The sequence below is a fragment of the Taeniopygia guttata genome, chromosome 4, assembly GCF_048771995.1.
Source record: "Taeniopygia guttata chromosome 4, bTaeGut7.mat, whole genome shotgun sequence".
In the NCBI taxonomy this organism is placed as follows: Eukaryota; Metazoa; Chordata; class Aves; order Passeriformes; family Estrildidae; genus Taeniopygia; species Taeniopygia guttata.
The window spans coordinates 13,050,081-13,073,565 of NC_133028.1; the positions used below are offsets into that span (position 1 = coordinate 13,050,081).

The 23,485-nt window shown below is 38.8% G+C and overlaps 2 protein-coding genes across 4 annotated transcripts in view; one reads left to right on the forward strand and one right to left on the reverse strand.

Moving 5' to 3' along the window:
- On the reverse strand, positions 1-18,331 carry ZBTB49 (zinc finger and BTB domain containing 49). Its single transcript, XM_004176610.6, has 8 exons — positions 18,238-18,331; positions 16,669-16,842; positions 13,582-14,678; positions 8,084-8,130; positions 4,262-4,335; positions 3,439-3,521; positions 3,189-3,350; positions 1-1,358 (listed from the first exon to the last, which is right to left on the reverse strand). The coding sequence occupies exons 2-8, from the start codon at positions 16,818-16,820 to the stop codon at positions 682-684; spliced, it is 2,292 nt and encodes a 763-aa protein (XP_004176658.5). The 5' UTR covers positions 16,821-16,842; positions 18,238-18,331; the 3' UTR covers positions 1-681.
- The window catches only part of LYAR (Ly1 antibody reactive), a 9,812-nt gene continuing 4,620 nt past the window's right edge, over positions 18,294-23,485 (forward strand). The window contains exons 1-5 of one of the 3 annotated variants that reach the window (XM_012573609.5): positions 18,294-18,430; positions 19,193-19,360; positions 19,670-19,784; positions 21,775-21,882; positions 23,281-23,364. In XM_012573609.5, coding sequence (XP_012429063.5) covers positions 19,239-19,360; positions 19,670-19,784; positions 21,775-21,882; positions 23,281-23,364 — 429 coding nt within the window. In that variant the 5' untranslated portion in view covers positions 18,294-18,430; positions 19,193-19,238. Of the gene's footprint in view, positions 18,491-19,192; positions 19,361-19,669; positions 19,785-21,273; positions 21,366-21,774; positions 21,883-23,280; positions 23,365-23,485 lie in introns of those variants that run through there. The other 2 variants (XM_072928002.1, XM_072928003.1) reach the window with 2 other exon arrangements.

The following is a 23,485-nucleotide window of genomic DNA, read 5'->3' on the forward strand; positions in this document are numbered from 1 at the left end:
AATGTAAAACAATTTCTCTTTATTCACAACTTGATCTTCTCGGCCTTCATTGTACAAATAATCTCCTGTGCAAAATAGTTTATAAAATACTAAAAAAAAAAGCTTTTATTGTAAAAAAATAAAGTTTCTAGATATACAGTTACTTTGCACTATCACAAATATTGCCCAGTATTTAACATTTAATTCACAATACTCAGGTCCTGTAACCTGATGACCCTACTGGTAAGAAAGCCACTACTGAAACTCAGGTTCACTAGGGATTGGTTAAGCATCTTCCTCCTATCGTATCTACACCGTTACACAGCTCTGATGACCCATGCTAGGAGCTGTATCCATATCATGAACTTAGACACTGGCCATCCTTTCCTCCATTATCAGGTAAAAAATGTCCAAGTTAAATGTAGTCAGTGGCAAATTTTAGTAAATCATGGCAATAACACAGGAGTTACACAGTGCAGAACAACAGAGGTCCCCAAGAGTGCATTTAAACCTTGCTGAGAAGCAGTGTAAATAAAGGCAGCCTACATGTGGCTCTGGGAATGAGAATGAGCACTCTGATTCCTGTCAGTGTCAAAGCCACCTGGCCTAAAAACTCTCCGTGATCTCTCTGTGCTGCAGTGCAATTGCAACCAGGTTAGCATGAAATGCCTCTAAGAAGTTTTGGCTCAGTCAGCTGAGCCCTCACTGCTCCAATTCACTTTCATTTTGCAAGGTCTTCATGGCCAAGCCCCAGAGGGTCATGCTGGAGAAGAAGGGGCCCTCGTGACCCTTGTAGGCGGCAGAGGCGGCGCGGCCGCCCAGGGGCTCGGCGCAGTGGCCGTCCAGGCCGGCGGCGTTGGAGCGGATCATGGGAATGCCATCGGCCTGCAAGGGCTCCTCTGCTGCAGACACATCCACCTCTGGGTACGCATACGGAGGGGCTGGTGCTGGACTCTGCTGGGCCTGGGCTTTCAGCAGCTTAGCAGAATCCACGCCGAGTTTCTCTGGGTTTGCCGAGTCGTGGTGTTGGATCATCGACCGCAGCTTGCAGTAAGAATCCGCAGAACTGTCAAATTCAGGGGAGTTTCCAGCTGGATGAATGGGAAATTTAACAGACACTGGTAACAAGGTAACAGACATCTCTGGGCCAAAAGAGTCAGAACTCTGGGACTTGTCCAGGTCGGGGGTTTCCATCCCGTGAGTAAACTCCTCCAGGGCGTTGGGCCCCTCGTCAGCGGCTCTGCAGTGCATCTTCCTGTGCCGCCGCAGCACGGCCGAGCGCGTGAAGCACTTGCTGCACGTCTCGCAGGTGTAGGGCTTCTCCCCCGTGTGCGTCCTCACGTGCCTGCGCAGGTCACCAGAGCCCGCAAAACACTTCCCTACGAGAGACCAGCGATGCATTCAGATATTGCTCTCAACACACGTGAATAAACATGTTTTAATTACAGAAACTATCCAGCGATAAGGTATCATATCCCATCATTTATCCAGAACAGGTTCAAACAAGTTCCATCTGTTTTTACAATTCCATTAACTTGTTTCTTCTTCTTGATCCAATTTCCTAACTTGTGTTTCCCAATGAATGGGTTTAACTTTTGTCTCCAGAGACATGAATATCCATTAGTACTTGAAAGCTGTGAGTGCTCTCAGTTTGTCCCAATCTTAACAGAGAAAATAAAAATTAACTATCAATTTAATTTGTCTGTCTGGAAAAACAGTATGCTGATAAGCTTCTAAATATATTATTCCAGTGAGAGCTGCATCATAGAAAGAAATGGTTTGGTCACTACCAAGTCCTTTTTTTACATTCTGGTCAGAGAATGTGTGAGAACTATAACTTTTTATTGCTGTACATATTAGAACAGAGAAAAATATTCAACTGTTTGTCTATCTTCAAAGCTACAGACTCAAATAATCTCAATCACTATATTGCTAAGAAAATAATCTGAGGCTGAATGAAGGCAAAGTGTAGGAGAATGAGCAGTAAAAGAGACAATTAATTTCCAGAATTGCCATATGACTCAGACACCTCACATTCTTTAAAATAGTAGAAGTAAGCTTGTGATTTTTATCCAATTTATTTTTCAAGGACAGATGACAACTAAAACGAACCATATTAAATGACTGCCCAATAAAATTGCAGTCTGAATTTTCAGTAGGATACTTTCTATTTTGCTGCACAGGTTTCTCTTCAGAATAGCCATTAAACAGTAATGATAAGATTAAAAATCACTGGAGTAATACATCTGGATGTTTTGCATAGTGTGAATGATTTTTTAATGCTTCATCAGATCCTCTTTGCACAAATCAAAAATATTCAAAAGACCACTACAAGGCAAAATGAAAGCAAGCCTGTTTAATGGCAGCAACAAAACTGTTTTGTTGCTGCCATTAAACAACAACATCAGAATGAGGAAATAGGTATTTCCTCATTCTGATGGAAAATGTCCTGATAATATTGTCTTTTTCTTGTGCCTTAAGACAGTGCAAATAAAACATAATGCAGCTGGATTTGAACATATGAAGCTGCCCTCCTCCAAAGCTGATTCCTCAGAACATGAATGAAATTCTGTCAAAGTAACACATAATGGCAAAAGAAAAATACTATGCAGGATGCTAAGTAACCTATGAGATCAAGATGTACCTGATCAAAAGCCATTTTCAGACTTCCTGGCAGTCTGGCATCTACAATAGATTTTGAAAATGGGTGTTCTGAAATATTGATCAACTTTTGATTTTATTCCAGAGACTGAAGCAAAGTAACAAAAGGTTGTTATTCTCAAACTCTGTGGGTGGAGTCAAAATCAAATGGTATGCAATTGAAAAAAAAAAGACCCCATCAATAGCCAAGTGATGTCAAACTTAACTTTCCATCAGAAAGGACTATTCTGAAAATAAATCTATTTTTGAAGCAGCTACTCTGAGCAGCTCTGTAGCAAATATGCTAGCAAACACATACAATGTTGATTCCTCTTACTTCCTTTCTCTAATTTCAACCAAAATTCTCTTTTAAACTTATGAGAAATAAAGGAATTTATTACACCAAATGAAAGACTATGAAGCATGCAAGACATAAAATTTTGTGACTGACACAACATGGTATTTCAATTTAAAGCAGTTTTGATTAATTATTATTCTGCTGACAAAGGAACTTTTACTCATCATTTGAAAAGCAAAGACACAACCAAGCAATGCACAGTGAACCTCACCACAAGCTGAACAGCTGTATGGTCTCTCTCCAGTGTGCCTTATCCTGTGCTTTACCAATTTTCGTTGCATATTAAATGACTTCCCACATTCATCACAGGTGAATACTTTATCTGCTGTATGGGTCTTTTTGTGCTCCTTTAAATTACTGAAGTTACTGAAACCTAGAAAAATATAACAGATTCTGAGATTAAAATGCCTCCTCACTTTTCAGTCAAAAAACCTGAGGCAGAAACTTTAGTTCTTACACACCTCTGCCACAGATATCACACAGGTGAGGTTTTTCTCCAGAATGAATAATTATATGACGCTGAACATCACCAGATGCAGCAAATCTGTAACACAACACAGAAACCCAGTTAGTGTGTTTGTAAGGCCCTTGTTTCCCTAAACTATCATATGGAAATTGGCTTGAATGAATGCCTGATGTTCTGAACAGACTAAGACCTAGAACACAGATAAATGGACGCAATTAAGAAAACATTTTTAAACTGACCAATGTCCAGTTAAATTTATGCTAGGAAAAATCACCTCCAAAAAACATTTTTACCATTAATGTTACTAATACATTCTGCATTTGATGCTATTGCTGCATTTTCTGTCACCTGTCAGCTAGCAGAATCATTCAACGCTTTGCTTAAATTTGTCAAATTTCCCATACTTCAGAATTCCTTAAAATGTCAAAAAAAAAAAAAAAAAGGATCACCTAATGATAAAAATGTGAGGGAAAGGTACAAACCCACATGATTTATTGTGACTCACACCATTTAAAATACACATAAAAACACACAACACATATAACACAACAAAATACACTCCATGCTATTCTTATCTACATACCAATACACAAAAATTTATATGACAAGCTCTGGTGACACTGATTATCTTACAACAAGTCAATTGCAAACATTCATGTATTTTAATCCCATCAGCACACATCTAAACCCAGCGTCTTCTAACAAAATTAAGCAGTATGTTGCCTTAGCTCTTGGCTCATAGTTTATAATGAAGATTAGTAGAAAACATGAACAATTTTTTTCATGTTAGCTTTACTAAGATGAGCAATTCTACTCACCTTTTCCCACAGATTTCACAAATGTATGGCTTCTCACCAGAATGTCGACGTAAATGTGTCTGGAGGTTACCTGCCTGAAGGGAGAGCAATTTAAGCATTTAAATTCAGCTTGCCTGTTGCTGTATACAGATAAAAAAATCCAATGATTAACTATGAGACTAGATTTTTATTCCTACTTCTAAGACAATGAAGACTATAAAGCATGTACGAACTCAAGTTAAGTATCTTATCAAGTAAAGACAGACTACCACATACTTCAACATCAAATTGTTTACGTATGCAATTATCCATTGACAAGAAGAGAAACAGGGAAAAAAATAAGAACAAGAAGCTTGAAATCAAATGCTAAGAGAAAAGAAAGACGTATAATTGAAAGCAAATCCAGTTATAAATGAAAATTACTATCTAGAATGCAGTGAAAAAGAAAATGTACTAGCAATATGGTTCATGTTAATCTCACTTTCCCTATCCTACAAATAAAATATTGTTACACAAGGATGTCTGAATTCACCTACCAGGTGGTTAAAAAGATAAGGATGAACATTTTTCTATCTTTAAAATACTCAGATGCTCCAAACCTGAAATTATTTACTCATATGAAAATAGAACAGGAAGTACAGAAAAGAACAAATGGGACTACTGCCAACAGTTTTATTATATCTTTCCTCTCTCAATCCTCTAAAAATCATGCTAGTCCAGCCAGCAAACCAGACAATGACTAGATAAAATCTTCTTACTGAGTCCAACTTTTTTGAAATGTTTTAAAGCCACTAGTCCTTGTGAATGGCTGCTCCACTGAGTCCAGTTCTCAAACTACAAGACACACCTTGTAGAAGAGCTGCAGATGTTCCATACATTGTGCACACTTCCACTGCCAGTTTTTAAACCTTTTTGAGTGATAATTGCCTGGTTTTTATTTATCTAAGGAAACATCAAGTCCATTGACATCGGGAAAGAAAATTTGGGATGCAAAGATGATCATGTCCTCATCAGTCACAGTAAGATAACAAAAATAAGACCCAGAAAAATTCCTTCTGGCACATTTAGATAATAAATTACCTGTTATGATCTATCACTGTAATCAGACCAGTACTCAAGTACTGTAGACACACACACACACACAGAGGACAGTATCGAATGGATCAGTGCTGGAACCCTGAAAGAGGTTTCTTTAACCCCTGTACATTTTTTCAGACGAAAGTGTGACTGAACAACTATTTTCTAAGACCAAACTTTCTAACATTGAAATCTACTCAAGAGAGGTATTAGGTACTTATTTCTAGAGAAGAAGATGAACCATGGAATAATTTTTGCTTTTCAAAGACAAGGGATTTTATGTCACAGTGCATTTTAGAAAAACATACAGAAAAAAAGAACCTTTACTTCTATCCATGTCACAAACAAACCCTATCATGGGCATTTGAAAGTCATTTCAGATAAAGACAAAGGGTGAATTTAAAGTGCAACAACTATTTCCCACAAAGGCATATAAAGTAAGAATAAAAACATTTTACAGAAAGCAGGAAGTAGATCCATTTCTTTATTACAAGCCTATGTCCTTTCCTCCTAGTAAGAGCAAAGCTTGTTACTATCTGTGCTAAGACAAAAAACAGTAAAAACATCAATAGCTTGTATTTTTCTTGAGCTTCAAAGCTAGCACACAACCTTGGTTAAAGCATCACATGCCATCCCGATGGAAAAAAAAACCTAAAGGGACTCCTGCTTGCATTTCAGTGCAAGAAAAAAAAGAAATGCTCAGAAGAATCCTCTAAATGGTTGCATAGACCTCATTACAAATTTGGAGACCAGAGAGATACACCAGACTTAGTCCTTTTGTAAATGGCAAGCTTTCAAAGTGAAGCACCTTGTGCACATGGGCCCCCAAAAGAATCTCTGCAGGAGGAGGTAAAACACAATATCCTGGATCACCAGCCAGAGAGGGCTCACATCACAACAAGCTGTGGACAAGCAATAAGGGAAGATGAAAGCAAAAAAGGAATATTTTCCTCAAAAAAATAAAATACTTTTGTGGCTGTTTGTTCCCAACTATGAGTTCCCATATTAATTTTGCCTACTTCTTTCATTTTCTACTCCACACTCCAACACACATCAGCTACATTCAGCAGGAGCAGACATCCCACCAGGCCCAACAGCTGCACTGTCTCAAAAGCAGAGAACATGAAGGCTTAAATAACAAAAGTGTTTCTATTTCCGTGCCTGCAGATGGAGAAGATAAAGGATAAGATCGGACATGGTATTTTAAGCAAGAAATAATAATTATCCTTGGATCTTACATTTTGGTGAGTGGAATCTTACTTATTTGCAGGACTCAAAAGCAAGTACCTCAGCACCAACTAAGACCCCTTTATGAGCAGAGAAAGCACTGCAGCACAGAGGCTGAATGCTCTGGCTCGTGTGCTGGATGTGTAGGGATTGTCCATGGACACATATCTGCCTGCCCCTTCAGGCAAGTCAGCTCACAGGGAGGCAAGGGAAGCTGTTTGGGAGGGTTTAATTAAAAGATAGAAATTTCCAGCTTTGTCAGGGGTTTTCTTTGTTTCTGTAATTAAAGAGGAGCAAAGCATATGGCATGAGGAGTCTGTCATGCCTGTCAAACACTGTGTGACACTCCCCCCCTCTTCCCCCACTGCAGTAGTACAGAATACCACTCTATTTGCCAAAAGTACTTTTAATGGCATTTTAAAATTTGAAAAAATTAATTTTTTTTTTCTTTTCATAACTGGAAGTTCAGCCATCAAAATGAATGAAAATCCTCTTCTTTGCCTGAAAAACATGCCCAGTTTTGCTGAAAAAGCATGATGAAACAGTACTGTTCACTGGATGCAGTCTTATATTCATATTTAGCAACAAGGTGGAGGACACAAAGGCATCAGATTCATGGGTCAAACAAGGCCCACTGGTGGGCTGTGAAACTGAAGGAAGAGCAGCACAACCAGTGGGGTGGGTAGGCAAAAAGCAAATAGCTCTAATTCTTAAACCAGGACCCATAAGAAATGCCAAAGCTACTCAACAATAATTAAGTAATCTTAGTATAAAAATATGCACCTGTTTATTGTTTGCTGTTCTTACATGTGCACCTCTCAACCATGAAATCAGAAACGAAGCAGACATTTTGGAAATGTGAGACAACTAGGCACCAAATTTGTAGAAATACAAATTAATTGTTGTACCCAGAATAGGAAGTAAACACTGGAGGGCAAATAAAGTAGCTAAAGCTTAGGCCCTGAATGTAAGTATGGAATTTCACAAGAAGTTTTTTTTTAAATCATAGCTGAGCTTTGTCACTTCCAACAGGTGGTGTTCTCACTGAAAAACTGAGCCCACTTATATGGATACAAATTCTTTTTATCTGACTCAAAGCTACTTAATAATTTATGCCATTTACAAAGATGAAACTGTATTGTAAATACAACATTACATAAAACTTGAATCTGCACTTTTTTCAGACACTAAAAAAATGCTATTCACAGCATACCTTTAAGCATAAAGCAGAAGAACAATTTGGAAATTCATGTTCTTCGTATTTCAAATAGAGCTGTGGCTCTGTATACTTAAACATTCATTTGAATGTAAAATACATAACACGTCTACTGAGAGCAGACAGAATCAAAGACATAGAATGCATCAAAGAAACCTAAAACATTCAACATGTTGTTTTTATATAAGACATTTTAATAATTTATCCCTAGAGTGAATTGTCTTTGAACAAAAGAAAAAAAATCTAATCTTAAACCCAAGATTTTTAGAATCAACAGAGATACATTTCAAGTGTAAATACCATAATATATAAAATATTCCCACCTGTGAGAAGTGTTTCCCACAAATGTTACATTCAAAAGGTTTCTCACCTAAAAGAAGAAACAGAACATAGAACTTCTAATAGTTGCAGTAGAACAGAAATGTTTAAAATTGGTACACTTCCTTTTAAAACACGTAATGTAAGAGTAAAAAATATCCCCAAAAGAATACTTACCCATCTATTTAAGGGGAAATCTAAGAGGGATATACAGCTTTTACCACTGAGTTTGTAAGACAGACTTGGTCAGAATTTATCTTTCAAAACAAGTAGAAGAGTTTTCATATGAACGGGTACAGGTTTAATCTTATTTTAAAATACTTTTGACTTGAAATAAAAGGAGCATCATAACACCAGTAAGAACAGAACAGATGAAAAGACCTAACAACAACAGTGATGGGAAGGGCACCTGTTTTTTCCACTTGCACAGAGACACATTCTTAAAAAGAAGGAGGAATGAAGGGAAGCTAATTTGGAAGAATTGTGTTTTCTGATTCTAATGTCTACCATACAACTCTGCTCAGCACATAGCCATTCAGTTCCAGAAAATATATATTTGCCTTCAAATTCTCATCCTATATAGAAGTACCTGAAGATTACCCAAGTATTTAGCTCTAAAATTCTGAATTTTTATATGTACAACTGTTATCCTTGAATCTCCAAAAACACATTAGCAGCTTTAGTAAAAACTGCCCACTTTAGCTATTCAAAATAACTTGACTCTCAGTCTAGGATGTGATTGTACAACACTTCAACTCTCTCGTTGTTAATTTAAGACAAATATGTTTTTGTAATAACTTTTACTCTATTGTATTTCATATAGGTGTTTTTTAATTCCCCCAGCTTAGTTCCTGTTTCCTAGTTTTTACACTATTGATAAAATTTTATGTACATCTTTTAGAATTTTGAACACAAAAATGATGCTCAAATACCATTCATTCAATGGTAGTCACAGTTATCATCTTTCACGAGTCTAACTGTACATTTAAAGGACATTTATAATCTGTTACACATTTGCAGGACAACAAACTAGTGTAAATCCACATGATTTTGAAAACAGAATATTTCCAAACTGGGAAAAAAGATCTTAAACCGTGTTTTATCTTGATCATTATTTAAAAAATCTGTATAAATATTTTTATTTACTCTTTAATTTTAATTTTCCTGACTTTCCAGAACATCTCTTGGCTTCTCTTCCACTAAGTATTTTCTACATCAATGTTTTTCCTCCATCCTTGGAAATGTTACAAGCAACATCTACCATATCCAGGTGTGGGAATTCCATTTTCCTTTCCTTTTGCCAAATAGAGATGAAGTTCTTCCAACATATTTTAGGAACAAAGACTAAATGCAATTCTCTTTAGATTTTAAAACAGAGTGAACATACAGTTTTGTTGCTTCACAGATGGCAACCTTGCAGTTAGTCTGACAGCTTGAGGCTTTACCTACTTTGTCTACTTAATGAAGAATGGAAATCTGGCTGGTTTAAAAAAGCTTTCCCTCAATGAGAGATAAAAATTATGAAACCAGTAAATCAACTGCAAAGTCGCTAAACTCTAAACAGCACTGAGGCTTGATTTCATTACAGCTTTAAACTTGCAAAACACAAAAAATTCTGATACTGACAACACAAATACAAATGAAACCAACAGGGAGCCAGATCTGTAGCAACTGGGAAGGATTCTGAAAGCCGTAAAAGCATCAAGATAATATGAAATGGAGGATAAAAAAACAATTGTACAATAGTAAGCAATTTTTGCAAAAATTACCTACAGAAAAAGAAAAGTTACTAGAGACCTAAAGATTAGTATCTGAACAGGAATCTACTCTGAAATCACTATAGTGAGAGGGGAGGAATTGGAGCCTCAAATTTCTCCAAACAATTATTGTAGGCTGCATGCAGCCTCATTCTAACTGTACTGATGTACAAAGAATTGGAGGCTTTTCCCCCAAAATAAAACAACCAAGGCTTTTTTTTTTTTTTTTTTTTTAAGAAACACCAAATTACTTTTTGGAGAACAATTTTGCTCTTGCATAGAATTCCATACCCCTGGGCTTATCAAGCAACCTATTGCTCAAAAACAATTAGCCTCACTGGACCTGAGGGTGTATTAGCAAGAGTGCAGCAAATAAGCTGAAGATTATTATTCTCTGCCTATCACTGGTGAGACCCTATCTGGAGCTTTAAGAAAAGAAGGCAAACAGGAAATTTTACTGCTGTCTACACTCTTGGGAGGGCAGATGCAAGCAGGCTGTTCCTGGTACACAGTCTTAGGACAAGAGGTGACAGATGCAAGTTTGATCATTCCAATTAGATATATGAAAATCTTTTACCCCATGAGGGAGGTCAGATACTGGAAGCAACTGTCTGGAGATGTTGTGGAAACTCTGTCTCTGGAGTTGTCCAAAATTTTCACTATACAAGGTCATAAGCAAAACAACCCAATCTAATTTGATGTGCCTCGAGCAGGAAACTGGAGCAGATTACCTCAGCAGATCCATGCCAATCTAAATTAGTCCATGATTCTACAACTGTCAATAACTTCTGAACCAAAAAACCTCATCTGAGAAGACCAGGATTGTATCCTTCTTGTTCAACACCCTGCAAGAAGATAAAGTACACAATAGTGGGATACATGGCTGGATCAACAGCAACAGAGGAAAAAGTGGGGAAAAGTAGTAACTGGATATAATTTAGACAGTGAAGGACTTTACTTTTGAACATTTGGGCTGCCTTGTGCTTTCTACCTTCTGTTGCATCCTTTCTTGTTCAGCATTCTGCAAGGAGAGGTGAAGATAAAGTACACAACAGTGACCAAAGCAGTGTTGTGCCAGCTCCAGAGGAGAAAGGCATGAAGGCAGAAGTGGTGCTCCTGATGAAACCACAGTGATGAGGAGCTGTATTCACTAAGGCAAGGAATGCTGCAAGTTGCTCAAGCAAAGCTCAGAACGAAAATGTTGAGGATCAACAATGTATTGTATTACATGGCAGTGCTACTCTGTTCCTGTTGCATTCCATCCTGGCAAGAGTTCTCTCCACTGGCCCGAGTTTGTTTTGGGTTGTTCTTTTGAGATGTTCCCTGAAAATACATAAAATACCCCAACAAAACCACTGGATGTTCCTGGACAGGTATGGACTTTATAAAAGAGATACATTTGCTTCCTTTTTTTCAGACGAGTCAATATAATAATAAAGAACAAATTACATCATTCAGTCAAAATCAACCAAAGTCAGTGCAGTAAGCTCTGTTTAGAGATTCCTTTAAATGTCCATGATAATAATATAAATAAAACAGTCAGACATGCCAGCACAATGACTGTTGAACACAGTTTGGCTGCCTTCACACAGAAAGCTGATCAATGCACCCATGCTAACCTGTAAGTTCTTTAGTAGTTCCAGGTGTTCAGGGACAGAGAATTTTACATGTGCTTTTTCTTGGCAATCACACCACCACAGCACTTGTGTTGAAAGAATTGTCATTTTTGGGTTAAAAACAGGTTTGCCAGTGTGACATGTCCATTTCAGCTTCCTCCATCTCTTCAGCAAAGCATCAAGGTAAAGAAGCAGCAAAGCTGTATTGGGAGGGCTTTCAGTGAGCACTGTAAGACTTAAATGCCTGCAAACCCTTTTGCTTAGCTCTAGAAAATTAATGTTTTTAAATAAAATTGATTAGCTATCAATCTGCTATGCTTTCTGAAGTGGCAGATGAATAGAAATGGCTTTTAGCATACACTTATATTACTTAACAACCAGTGTACTTAACAGTAACAACACAGGTGTGCCCCTGTACCTTCTGCAACAGGTCTTTCCAATATCAACATCCTACTCACCATCCACTGCAATTTTCTTTTTGTACTAGTTGGGTATTCAAAAAAAATTAACATAAATAACAGGGAAATAACAGGGAATAATTCCCAAAAATAACAGGGAAGCAAACAGGCATTTTTAGTAATATCCTTGCCTCAGTTTTTCCATCTTTTGATGTGCTTATTATTTGTTAAACTTAGGCTCTTACACTTTTGTCATCTTAGCACATCCACAGAAGAATGTTAATGCTTTATTAACTAGCATTCAAGTCTGGAATTTTTGAAAACTACTGGAAGAAGATGGTGTGTGAAAAGCAGCTGAGAATTCCTGAATCCTAGGTTTTCTCTAGCTCAAACTGATGTGTTACTGCAGTTAGATGGAACTTTTCTAGATGCTCTTGTCTTCTATCTGATCATTTTCTTCCTGAAAATCTAGGATATTAAAATATACCTAATGATACCAGCTCAAACCAAATAATAAGATTCAAAAAAATACAAGGCAAAAAGAGGATCTAGGTAAGAGGCAGATGCAACTCTTTCACAGGAGAACAAGATAAAAAAAAAAATATTAGCAACATGAACATACAGAAGCAGCTAAAGCTAACAATTGAAAAGTTCAGGGAGCTAATGCAAAATGTTCATATTTTCAGGTTCTGGGAAGATTTTTCCATGAATAAAACAGAAAAATAAACTTTTAATTCTAAGGATCAGCTAACAAAATAAATTAGTATCTGCCAAAAGAGTTTCATATTTATGTCAAAGTACCAATACATGTACGATAATTTCCAAAGTGATGTTTATTTGACAAGACAGAGAGATGCATATGATATTTAATACAGGGAAAAAGAAAAGCAAAAAAATATTCAACAGCTTAACCAGGAGCAATACTATCTCTAGGACTTTGAATCAATGCTGTTACCTGCCTAGCCAAGGTAATTCTTAAAAACTCTTATAAAGAAACATATCTAATAATAGGACATGCTCATTAAATTGAACAGACAAATTAAATAATTTTAAATTAAACTAGGTCTTTTTTTTCACTAGAATAAAATGATACTTAGAAATAAATCTATGTTAGGTTTAAAAATATTGCCTGTGGGTTTTTAAAACAAAGCACATTAATTCAAAACTCCCATTTACTCTGCAGCCTGCAAGAGCCTTACTCTCGAAGTAAACACAATTAAAGTTGTTATAAGGCATATTTCTACAGCTTAAAAAAAATGACTACCAAGCCCAAATCACTTGCATCTTACAATGAATATATGACCAGAGAGAACAGACATATTCTATAGTACCATTTATTTGTTCACACCTTTTGTTGTCATCCGACACAAACATCTGGGCCACCTGACAAACTGACTAGAAATGACTCATCTAAATGCAGGACAAAACCAAAATTTTCATTGAACTTTCATTTTCATCAAAATCACACGATGTTCTTTGAAAAAGCACCCAGAACTCCAAATACATAGGAGATGTATTTGAGATGAAAAATACAATCTTTTCTACAACTCCCATTTAAAACTTGGTATTGCAATTCTTTATTTCTGTAGGATTATCCATAAAACAAAACAAACCAAAAACCAACAAAACAAACCACAGCCTTTTAACCAGCATCTCTAAATCAAGAGACACTGCAAGATATTCTCTATAACTGAAATATTTGGTCTGCAGACGAAGTAACTGATAACTGTACCTGTATGAGACCTTTTATGTAGCTCCAAATTGCTTGGATGTTTGAAAGCCTTCCCACATAATTCACAAGTATATTGTTTCTGTGACTGAAGAGTCTGTGATTGTCCTTCTTGTTCCAAAGGACCTTCAGATCTTTCCACTTCAACAGTTTGTTCAAAATTCTCTGAATTCACCAAATCTTCAGCTTCTTTTTCATCAGTAACTCTAACATCTGTTGTGTCTGTGGTACTTTCATTTACAGGTTCAATTACTTCTGTTATTCTAGTGTCATCTCTCTGGGGCTCAGGGGGCTGCTCTGCTGATTTCTGAGATCTTAGAAAATTTAACTTTTTGAGATGCACTGCCTTTTTCAGCCGCATCTGTCTGGTGGGCTGCATAACTGCGCTCTCTGCATTTTGGTCTGGAGCAGCTTCACTTGCAGACTGAACCAGAAAGTTTGATGGTAAATGCTCAGAGGTTTCCAGAATACACTCAGAGTTATTGACAGTGCAAGAATTATTCTCCACTGTGTTTATTTCTGTGGATGTGCTGTAAGAAAAGGATGGTTCTGCTCCTCTCTCGTGATCAGAGCAAGCGTTTTGTTTATAGAACTGTTTGCTGTAAAAGTTGCGTAGTTTGTAGTAGTAATTTGGTTGTTTAAATGGGAGCTCTGTGCAGTTGCCATCTAAGGAATCTTGTGGTGCTTTCTGTCCATCACCTGATGGGGTGTGCAGATTAACAGACTGAGAGTGCTGCTCAGCCAAGACTTTGTTAGTTTGTCTGTCAGCTGAGCACTCAGGCAGTAGGTTTGTCCCATAGCTGTCACTGGCACAGCTGGTATCTGTCCCCAAAGTGTTCTGCAGTGAAAATACACTACTACACGGCATGCTGGCTGCCTGTTCCACAGCTGTGGAAGACTTTAAAAAGGTGTGGCAAATGTTCAGCACATTTTGCACTTGGAGGCACTGTGCAATGTCCAGCATAGCTTGTACATTGTCTTGACTAAGATCCAGGTGGGAGGTGTACATGAAGTCCAGGATCTGGCCTATGCCACCTACATTTTTGATGTCCAAGTGAAACACATCATTCTTCTGGCCTGAAGAATTCTGGAAAAGGGTCCTGATAAAATAAGGCAAATATTCAAACACAAACACAAATAATTCACAAACACTTCAATAAGAAAAACATACATACATCTCAAATAGGCTGCTAGTATGAAACAAGTTTGTACTCTTCTAAAGATTGTTGTGTTTTTGATGATGGATTTCTCAAAACTGCTCAATGACTTGTCTTATATATTAGTCCTGTATTAGTGCACTTGATGTATAAATCAAAGTAAATGATCCTTTAGCTAACTTTAATCCTGTATTTATGTTTTCAGATAACACCGTACGCTTGTGGTTTCTTATCCACCGTTCTTCACATATTAGGTGCAGTGGTGTATTTATGGACAATTTGCAGAACTGATTGACTCAGAATGGTTTTTTCCTTTCAACATGACAGATCAAACAGGACATAAATTTTCTAGCAAAACGGAGAAGATAAAGAGTCAGATAAACTCTGTTCCTCTGGCAACTGAACTGGTCCAATGAACTCAAACAGTAAGCCTATCAAAGTTCTTAGCATTAGTTATTTCTGCACAAATACACAAGAAAATGGCAATATTAAACAAGAAGATGGTATTATTTTCAATTTATTTTCTCATATCAAAAAAAGATACTTTTTTTCTGGTACTGGATAAGAACCAAGTAAAAGAATAATGAAGAGTACAGGTACATAATCCTAAAACAGCAGCGCAATCAATACCCACTGAACTGTCACATGAATGAACTCACAAAAGTTCTTACTATTTGATGTTAAGTATTCTCAGCATCAGAGGTGTAGTTCTTTACATGCACAAGCAGTCCTAGATTAAGAGGTTCATACTCTCTCTTAGTCATAAACTTGATACCATTAAAATCCTGATACTCCCACGGTAAGCAATGACATATAAATGGAGTCAGGTCACTCATTTGTAGTTACATTCCTACACTAAAAAATGCCCCAAACTTAATGATTCCTTTTTGTGGGCTAAATCTCAAATTTGGGTTTGTTTAAAGGAAGGCATGATATCAATAAGCTCTGAATCTTAAGAAAATGTGAGCCTATGTTGAAACTTTACAAATGCAGGGGATACTGCGAAGCCAGTGCCTACATCCAAATTCTTTCACAAATCTATACCATCCTATCAAAATTAAAACTGGAACTATAATGAACAGATCTGGGCTGAGAGTCTAAATTAATTAGCCACTCATATCCTATTGAATTTTAATAGGAGTTGAGCCCTTAGTTCTTTTTAACTACTTTAAAAATTTCGTCTTTGAACATAATTGCACTTCATCAGCGGTACAGCACTAGAGGAGAAAAAGGAACCTCTTATCTTTTTTCCCTGATCATAACACAATAATAGGTTTCTTGCAAATAAATTAGCAGTGAAGTTTTAGAGATGTTTCAAAAAATTAGGTCTAAAAACTGCCAGATATAACAGCTCACTCATAACTAATATAAAATACTAAGCTGGGAGATCCAGCATCCTCCAAAACTTGGAGGCACAATTGAGGGCAGTACAGAAGGGTAAGAAAGCATGATGTGGTGTAATGGGCCACCTGTATACTTTAAAACACAGCTGTTGTCTCTGAGAATCTGAATAAGCAGAGATTCACTAATAACCTATATGGTCACATTTTATTTAGCATATGATTAATGAAACAAGTCCCATTACTTGGAAATGGGTTTTATCAGTTATACCTCTTATCTGGTTCTGTTCATATACTCTACTAAGTTCCTTGTAAGCAGTTATCTTTTTCTAGCAAAATACTGAAAACAGGTCCATGCCAGAATTATTACATGAAGGACTATAAGCAAGTAATTCAAGAAAACATCAAAATCAAAGAGCATACTGTGAATACTGGACACAGCTTTTTCTCTGGACAAGCAATCTCCCTTTTCTCCTTATACTCCCAACAGTTCCTCAGTCTGCGACCAACAGAAAAAAATATCCTTCTCAGAGAAAACCTCAGCCAACAGCATTTAGTTAACTTTTTAAAGAGAAGAATTTTCTTTCACATACCTGAAATACTGACTGAAAGCAGCTAACACATTTTTGTGTGCTTTGAAGCAGACACCCTTCACCACCAGCATGCAGTCACAGAGAAGCCCCTGAATGCGCTGTTCATGTAGCTGCTGGAGAAGATGACAGCTATGGCTGGCAACAGTGTCCATGCTAGAAAATCACTTAAATTACCTATAATGAGATAAAATGCTAAGGTGAATATTAAATTGCAAAATTAATTTAAAACATTAAGAACATTTTTACAATTTACTTTAGCTTTCAAAGAAAGCAGACTTCAGTTTACACCTGCAATTTGATCGCTAATGACATCTTTCTGGTTAAAGATGAGTCACAATATTGCTCACCAACAGATACACAGCAATACACATATGAAATGGTGATTTTTAACAGATTTGTTTACAACAAAGAGCATCTGCAAAAATCTAATGGTGTTGCCAATAAACTGAACTCCATAACCACAAAAAAATGCACCTCAATTTAGACAACTTCCACAATAATTAAGAGTCCAATGCAAAAACACATTGCATGTACAAAATCAGTAGCATTTGTAGAGGAAAACCTCAGTTTCTTCATCCTTTAAACTCAAAAGGGAAAACTAGTATTATTTCAGGCATTTGTTGCTGTTCTAGCTACATACATTTCTACAATGTATCAGATTAATTAGACAGATTAGCATGGTATTGTTCTTAATACAATGTAAAATCTAAATGAAAAAAATCCCCTCTTTAGAGGTTGAATAGACAAGTCACATTCCAACACAACACATTTACATTGAATCCTTTACTTCCTTTTTTTTTTCCCCCTAACAACGGGGGAAAAACAACTTCCCCTGTGCGCTTGCAAACATGACAATTCCAACTATTAGGACAATCTGAATTTCTAGTCTTCTAACTAGGAGTGAAGGAGGAAAACCTTCCCATTCTAAGGAATGAAGCAGGAAAACTGCCTTTTAAGCATGACCAGATAGTGACTGCCCCATTCTCAAATCTCATGAACCATAAGGGTTCCACGTTAATTTATCCTGATGTGCCCTGTCTCTGGCTGTATTACACTGAGAGGGGGGGGTGCGGGGGGGGGGGGGGTTTACTACATTGTGCTTTTTCTCTATTAATGCTTATCATACTTTGACCAGGATTTAAAATAAAGAAACCACGTTAATATCCTTTCCCTGTGAACATTTCCCACCACGGCATCCTGCAATTATTTTGACAGCGAAGTGTCTCTCATCCAGGGGCCGGGCACGGAGAGCCGCTCCCGGCACCGGGGGAGCCGCTCCCGGCACCGGGGGAGCCGCTCCCGGCACAGCCGCTGTTTGGGGTAAGCGCCCCTCAGGCAAGCTCGAGGTACCGCACGGGGGAGAAGAACGAGGAAGGGTTTGCCTCACTGCGGGCCGGCTCTGCCCGGGGACAGCGCAGCGAGCGGCCGGTGGCGGGCTGGGGGGACGGGGCTGCGGCGGGAGGAGCACACGGACACACAGCCCCGGGCAGCGGAAAACGCGGCGCGACCTCCTACGGGGGCGACAGCGGCCGAAGGGCCGGAACCGGCCCGGCCCTGCCCTGCGCTTACCGGCTCCGGCCTCCTCCCAGCTCCATCCCCGCCAGCGGCCGCTTCCGCCGCCGCGCCCTCCCCTTCCCCTTCCCGTTCCCCTTCCCGTTCCCGTTCCCGTTCCGGTGTGCGGGGCGGGAGCAGCGCAGGCGCGGGCGGCGAGGGCCGGAGGGTCGGTGCGGCACGTGCCGCGCGGGCGGCGGCGGCTGCTGAGGTGCGGGGGAGTGAGAGCGGGGCTGGCTCGGCTCGGCTCGGCTCGGCAAAGCACAGCAAGGCACGGCACGGCAGCAGCCGGCTGCCGCACAGGAGCGCGGGTGGCGGCCACGCCGGGCTTCCCATGCCGTGCGGCCCGGTCACCTCTCAGCGCTGCCGCTCGGCGGGGCACGGCCGAGAGGGGACTGCAGCTGCGGGGAGCGGGATGGAGCGGAAAGGAGGGGACCGGGAACGGCCCTGCGCGACGTGTCCGCGCTGGGGCCGTACAGGCGTCACCGGTTCCGCCGCTGGGGGGGCGGGTGCCGGGGTTACAGGTGGTTCCTCCGTTCGGGTGATGGGTTCGGGAGTTACCGGTTCGGGTGATGGGTTCGGGGGTTACTCGTTCCTGGCTTGGGTGATGGGTTCGAGGGTTACTCGTTCCTGGCTTGGGTGATGGGTTCGGGGTTACCGGTTCCTGGTTTGGGTGATGGGTTCGGGGTTACCGGTTCCTGGTTTGGGTGATGGGTTCGGGGTTACCGGTTCCTGGTTTGGGTGATGGGTTCGGGGTTGCCGGTTCCCTGTTGGGGTGGCGGGTGCAGGGATTGCTGGTTCCCGGGGTGCTGATCTCCCCTGTGCTCAGGGAGGGACTCAGGTGGAACGAGTCAGGTGGAGCAGCGGGCTGCACACCCTGTCCGTCAGTGGGTGCACGGCTGTGTTTCGCTTCGGCCCTCCAAGTGTTTCTTTCAAGCTATAAATCAAGATCTTTTTCTTCTTGTATTCCTAGAGTTGCGTTTCTGTGGGAAGGAAGAGGCTCCTGACCACTTGCCAACATGGTAGTTTTCACATGCAATGCGTGTGGAGAAGCTGTGAAGAAAGCACAGGTTGAAAAGCACGTGAACATCTGCAGAAAGTGTCAGTGCCTGTCTTGCATGGATTGTGGCAAGGATTTCTGGTACGTAAAGAATGGGAAATAGCCTTGCTCATTCTGCAGACTTACTTGCTCACTCTTGTCACAAATACAATTGATGCAAGTCAGAAATTTTCACTGAAAGCTGTAAGCATGACAGAAATGCCTGTGGTCTTACAAGCATGTACTTTAAGCACATCACATTTTTATAATTTAAGAGTTGACAGTAATACGGTTTAAATGATCTGTTCATTTAAATTATCTATTACTTCATCTTGTTGGTTGGCTAAGTGTTGCATAGTTTGAAGAGTGAAGCATTTTAATGACCTGTGGTTAAAAATCTCTTATATTCAGGGGTGATGACTATAAAGAACACGTGAAGTGTGTAAGTGAAGACCAGAAATATGGTGGGAAAGGCTTTGAAGCCAAAACGAACAAAGGAGATGCTAAACAGCAGGAATGGATTCAGGTATGTTTTGTACTCTGTGTACCTACAGTAACTATTGTATGTAATTATCAAAGACAGAAAAGAGCCTATACTGGCTCAAGCCAGAGATCTGTTTTTACCAATATCCCCAGCTGTCTTCTGACATTTCCTTGACAGGGGTGTATTTACCTGGTAAGAAATGTGTCTTTTGTTTTGAATCTGTCTCTTACTAGTTTGATTTAGTGTAATGTTCCCATCTGTATACAAATAGACATTGGTAGTTGTCCATCCTTTTCATGCCATTTATGCTTTTGTAGACCTCTGTCAGGCATCCCTCCCCATCTCATATTCTTTGTTCATGGCTCAAAAATTCTGCCCTACTCAGTTGTTCTGCATATGTAAATTATATCTTTGGTCTTCTAAAATCTTCCCACTCTATTGTATGCTTGTGAAATGCTGTTCAAGATATAAGAGAATCATAGATTTACCACGTGTCATCATTATGTTTTCTGTGTCCTTTATTCCTTTCTAACTGTTTTTGTCAGTTAACGTACTTTTGGGTGGTTTTTTAATTCAGTTTTTATATACCGCTGCTGATCGTTGTGCTGGCATTTTCATGGAATTGGCTATTTTGACCCTGAGATACTGTATCTAAGCTCCAGTGGTCAACTAAAGCCTGCCATTTTAGATCTGAAATTAAGATTGCTTTTCTTTTTCTTCTGGCTTTACGTGAAGTTGTGTTGACTGTATTTCACTTTCTTATTACCTAGTCACTCATTTTCTTAAGATCTTCCTGGAATCCTCATAGTCCTCATCCTGAATAGCTCAATATCATTAGGATATTTTCATTTTCCATCCTCTAGTCAGATATTTTGTAAGTATGTAAATTAATATGTAAATTTGACAGCTATTTTGTAAATATGTTGAACAGGAGAAGCTCCAGCATGGATAGAAATATCTCTTACTCTTTCTGTCTTACACAAGAATCTACCCTCTTATAGCTTTCATTCAAGGGTTTTTGGAAGGACCTCAAACACATTTAAAACTCCATTAGTAGTAGGTTAGATCACATTTATGCATGGAAATTGTTGCTTTCTATCATGTAGAACACATGCTAAGAAGGTTCTAAGCTGCATGCATAATTGAAGCATATGATGAATACCAGTAAAGTCAGAGATGAGTGCTCTTGTTGAGATTGAACACTCAGACGTTTGACGACATTTGTAAAGGCAGTATGACGTGAGTGTTGTTGCTTGTGAACATTGGTAGCCTGCCTCAATAGTAAGTGATTCTTATGTAGAAGGATGAGAGATTATGACCAGACACCTTTTTCTGATAGTCTTAACATATTCACAAAGCCTTTCAGTCACCAGATCTTCAGAAGTACAGGAAAGCTCTACAGTGTCCACTGGCTGCACTCTCTAAGTACTGGGAAGCCCAGAGCTTTTTTCCCCCACAACCAGCAGTGCTGTTCAAGGGGCTGCCATGAGAGCCTGGTCTAATCTCTCTTCTCTCATGCTGACACCCATAGCACAGGAATATCCAGAGCTGTCATACAGGATAAATGCTTGTTGAAGCTGGCACTGCTGCCAGAAGAAATGCATGTCAGCTGTGGCATCAAAAGTAAGCCTGATTTTTCATAATTAATTCCAAAACCAAAGTTGCTTTTCATAATGCAGGTCTTTTATGCGCTGCAAAAATCCCTTCTGTGATACAGTTACTTTAGTTTGAAATGTTTTTATTACAGTTTGTAACTTATTCATGAGAAAGCACTAGTGAGCAGTCCTGCTTACCTCTGCTTATTACACAGGTATAAACATTTATATAGATAACTTTGGCACATTTAACGAGCTATGATAGAGCCAAAGGGCAGTGTTTTTCTCATGTTTTTTGAACATTTCCTATGAGCAGACTATACCAGCTGTGGGTGCTGGGTGATTTCTGCCCAGTGTATTTCAGACTTGTACACCTGACATGTACTGTTGGATCCTTATGCTGCTTTGCTGATTTAATTCTGTTTGTCTTCATTCAGAAAATTCATGAAGTAATGAAGAAGCCCAACATAAGCCCTAAAGTGCGGAACATCCTGGAGCAAATGCGTGCCTTTGATAACATTCCAAGAAAAAAAGTAAAGTTTCAGGTATGTTTTAATAGAGATTTGCAGTAATCTGTGCAGTGAGCATAAAACCAGACTTTTTAAGGAAATTCCACTCTCTTTTAACAAAGGTGAGACAAATTGCATATTTGGGCATTCATATAGATTGTGCAATAACTGAATTTCAAATAGGCAGTGGTTGTAAAATACATTTATTTCCTTAAAAGGACTCTTGGTCTACCATTTGAATTAGGTATTAAGCCAGAGACTTACCTTTTAAGCTTAATCTCCATATATAGGTTTGTTCTGTTTTCAATACTCTTCTTTTTTGACTATTTGCTATTACTATTGAATATCCAAATTCTTAGACATACTTTTAAAGATTTCTTATTTCTTTGGCTTTGTTTTTTCCTGAAGGCAAGGTCCTGTTTTGAGAGTTTTCCTGTTACTCAGAATTCTGACATACCCTCCCGCTCTGCATTCTTTGCTAAAGTAAATTACAGATGTTGGTAATTTACTGTGTGTAAAGAATTTCATTAAAAGTGAAGAATTACTCACAAATGGGCCTTTCCCCCCGCCACCCCCTCCGTCAGATTGTGAGGCTGAGAGAAGATCAGGCTTGCTTCCAAAGCACTCAAATAGAACTTAATAGAGCTGTGGTGAAATTGCTGCTAGCAAGCTGAAGGTTAGACTGTTTCCCTGCAGGATTAATGTTCTGAGCAGGAAAAATGGTATTTTCCAGAAGCCTCTTTTTTTCATAAGATACATTGCAGTGGAAGATCAAAAGTTTTTGCAGTTAATTGTTCCAGTTTACTAATGCACCTTTCCTGGGGTTTTCATTGCAATGCAAAAATCTTTCCATTTCATTTAACATTGAATTCCACATTTCTGAAAGTTGATATCTTGCAGATAGTTTACTGCATTATTTACTGCTATATTTTCATTTTCACCAGAAACACCTGCAATAACCCAAACAACTTTTCAAAATGTTTGCATTGAGATATTTGTTTAAATTATACTTTCTTGTAATAAACTAAGGTATCCATTTAGGAGCGTGACCATATGTCCAGTACACAAATAAATAAGATCGGATCATTAATGTTTTAACTCATGGGAATAGTCAGAAGATTTGGTGGGACCTTACCATAGCCATTAGTATCAAAAAGCTTGAGGTTATCTTCTGTATGTGTTTAACCACTTGCGGATGGCTGTTGGTGAGGCAATTGAGATATATGGTGTAGCCTCCTAACAGTACCTAGATATATGTGAAACAATTTAGCAAGGAGGCTTGAGGGATGAATAGGACTAACCTCTAACCAGATCTTAGTCAAAAGCAGTGATTGGATTCTTAAATGAAAAAAAAAAAAAAGAACCAATTATATGGTAAAGAAGAAATAAAGTCAGAGGTGCATGTTTTCAGTTATTGTTTTTTTCTATACACAGAATTGGATCAAGAACAGTTTGAGAATTAAGGACAGCAATTTGCAAGATCAGGTGTGGGATGTTTTCTCAGAAGCAACCAGAAATGTAAGTTTAACTGGAGGTACATTTTAAAATGGGAATGCACTCCAAAATGTTTGAAGGCAAACCTTTCAAACTCCCTTTGTAGGTGTTAGTGGAAACATTGTCTCCCATAGTTCCAATACAT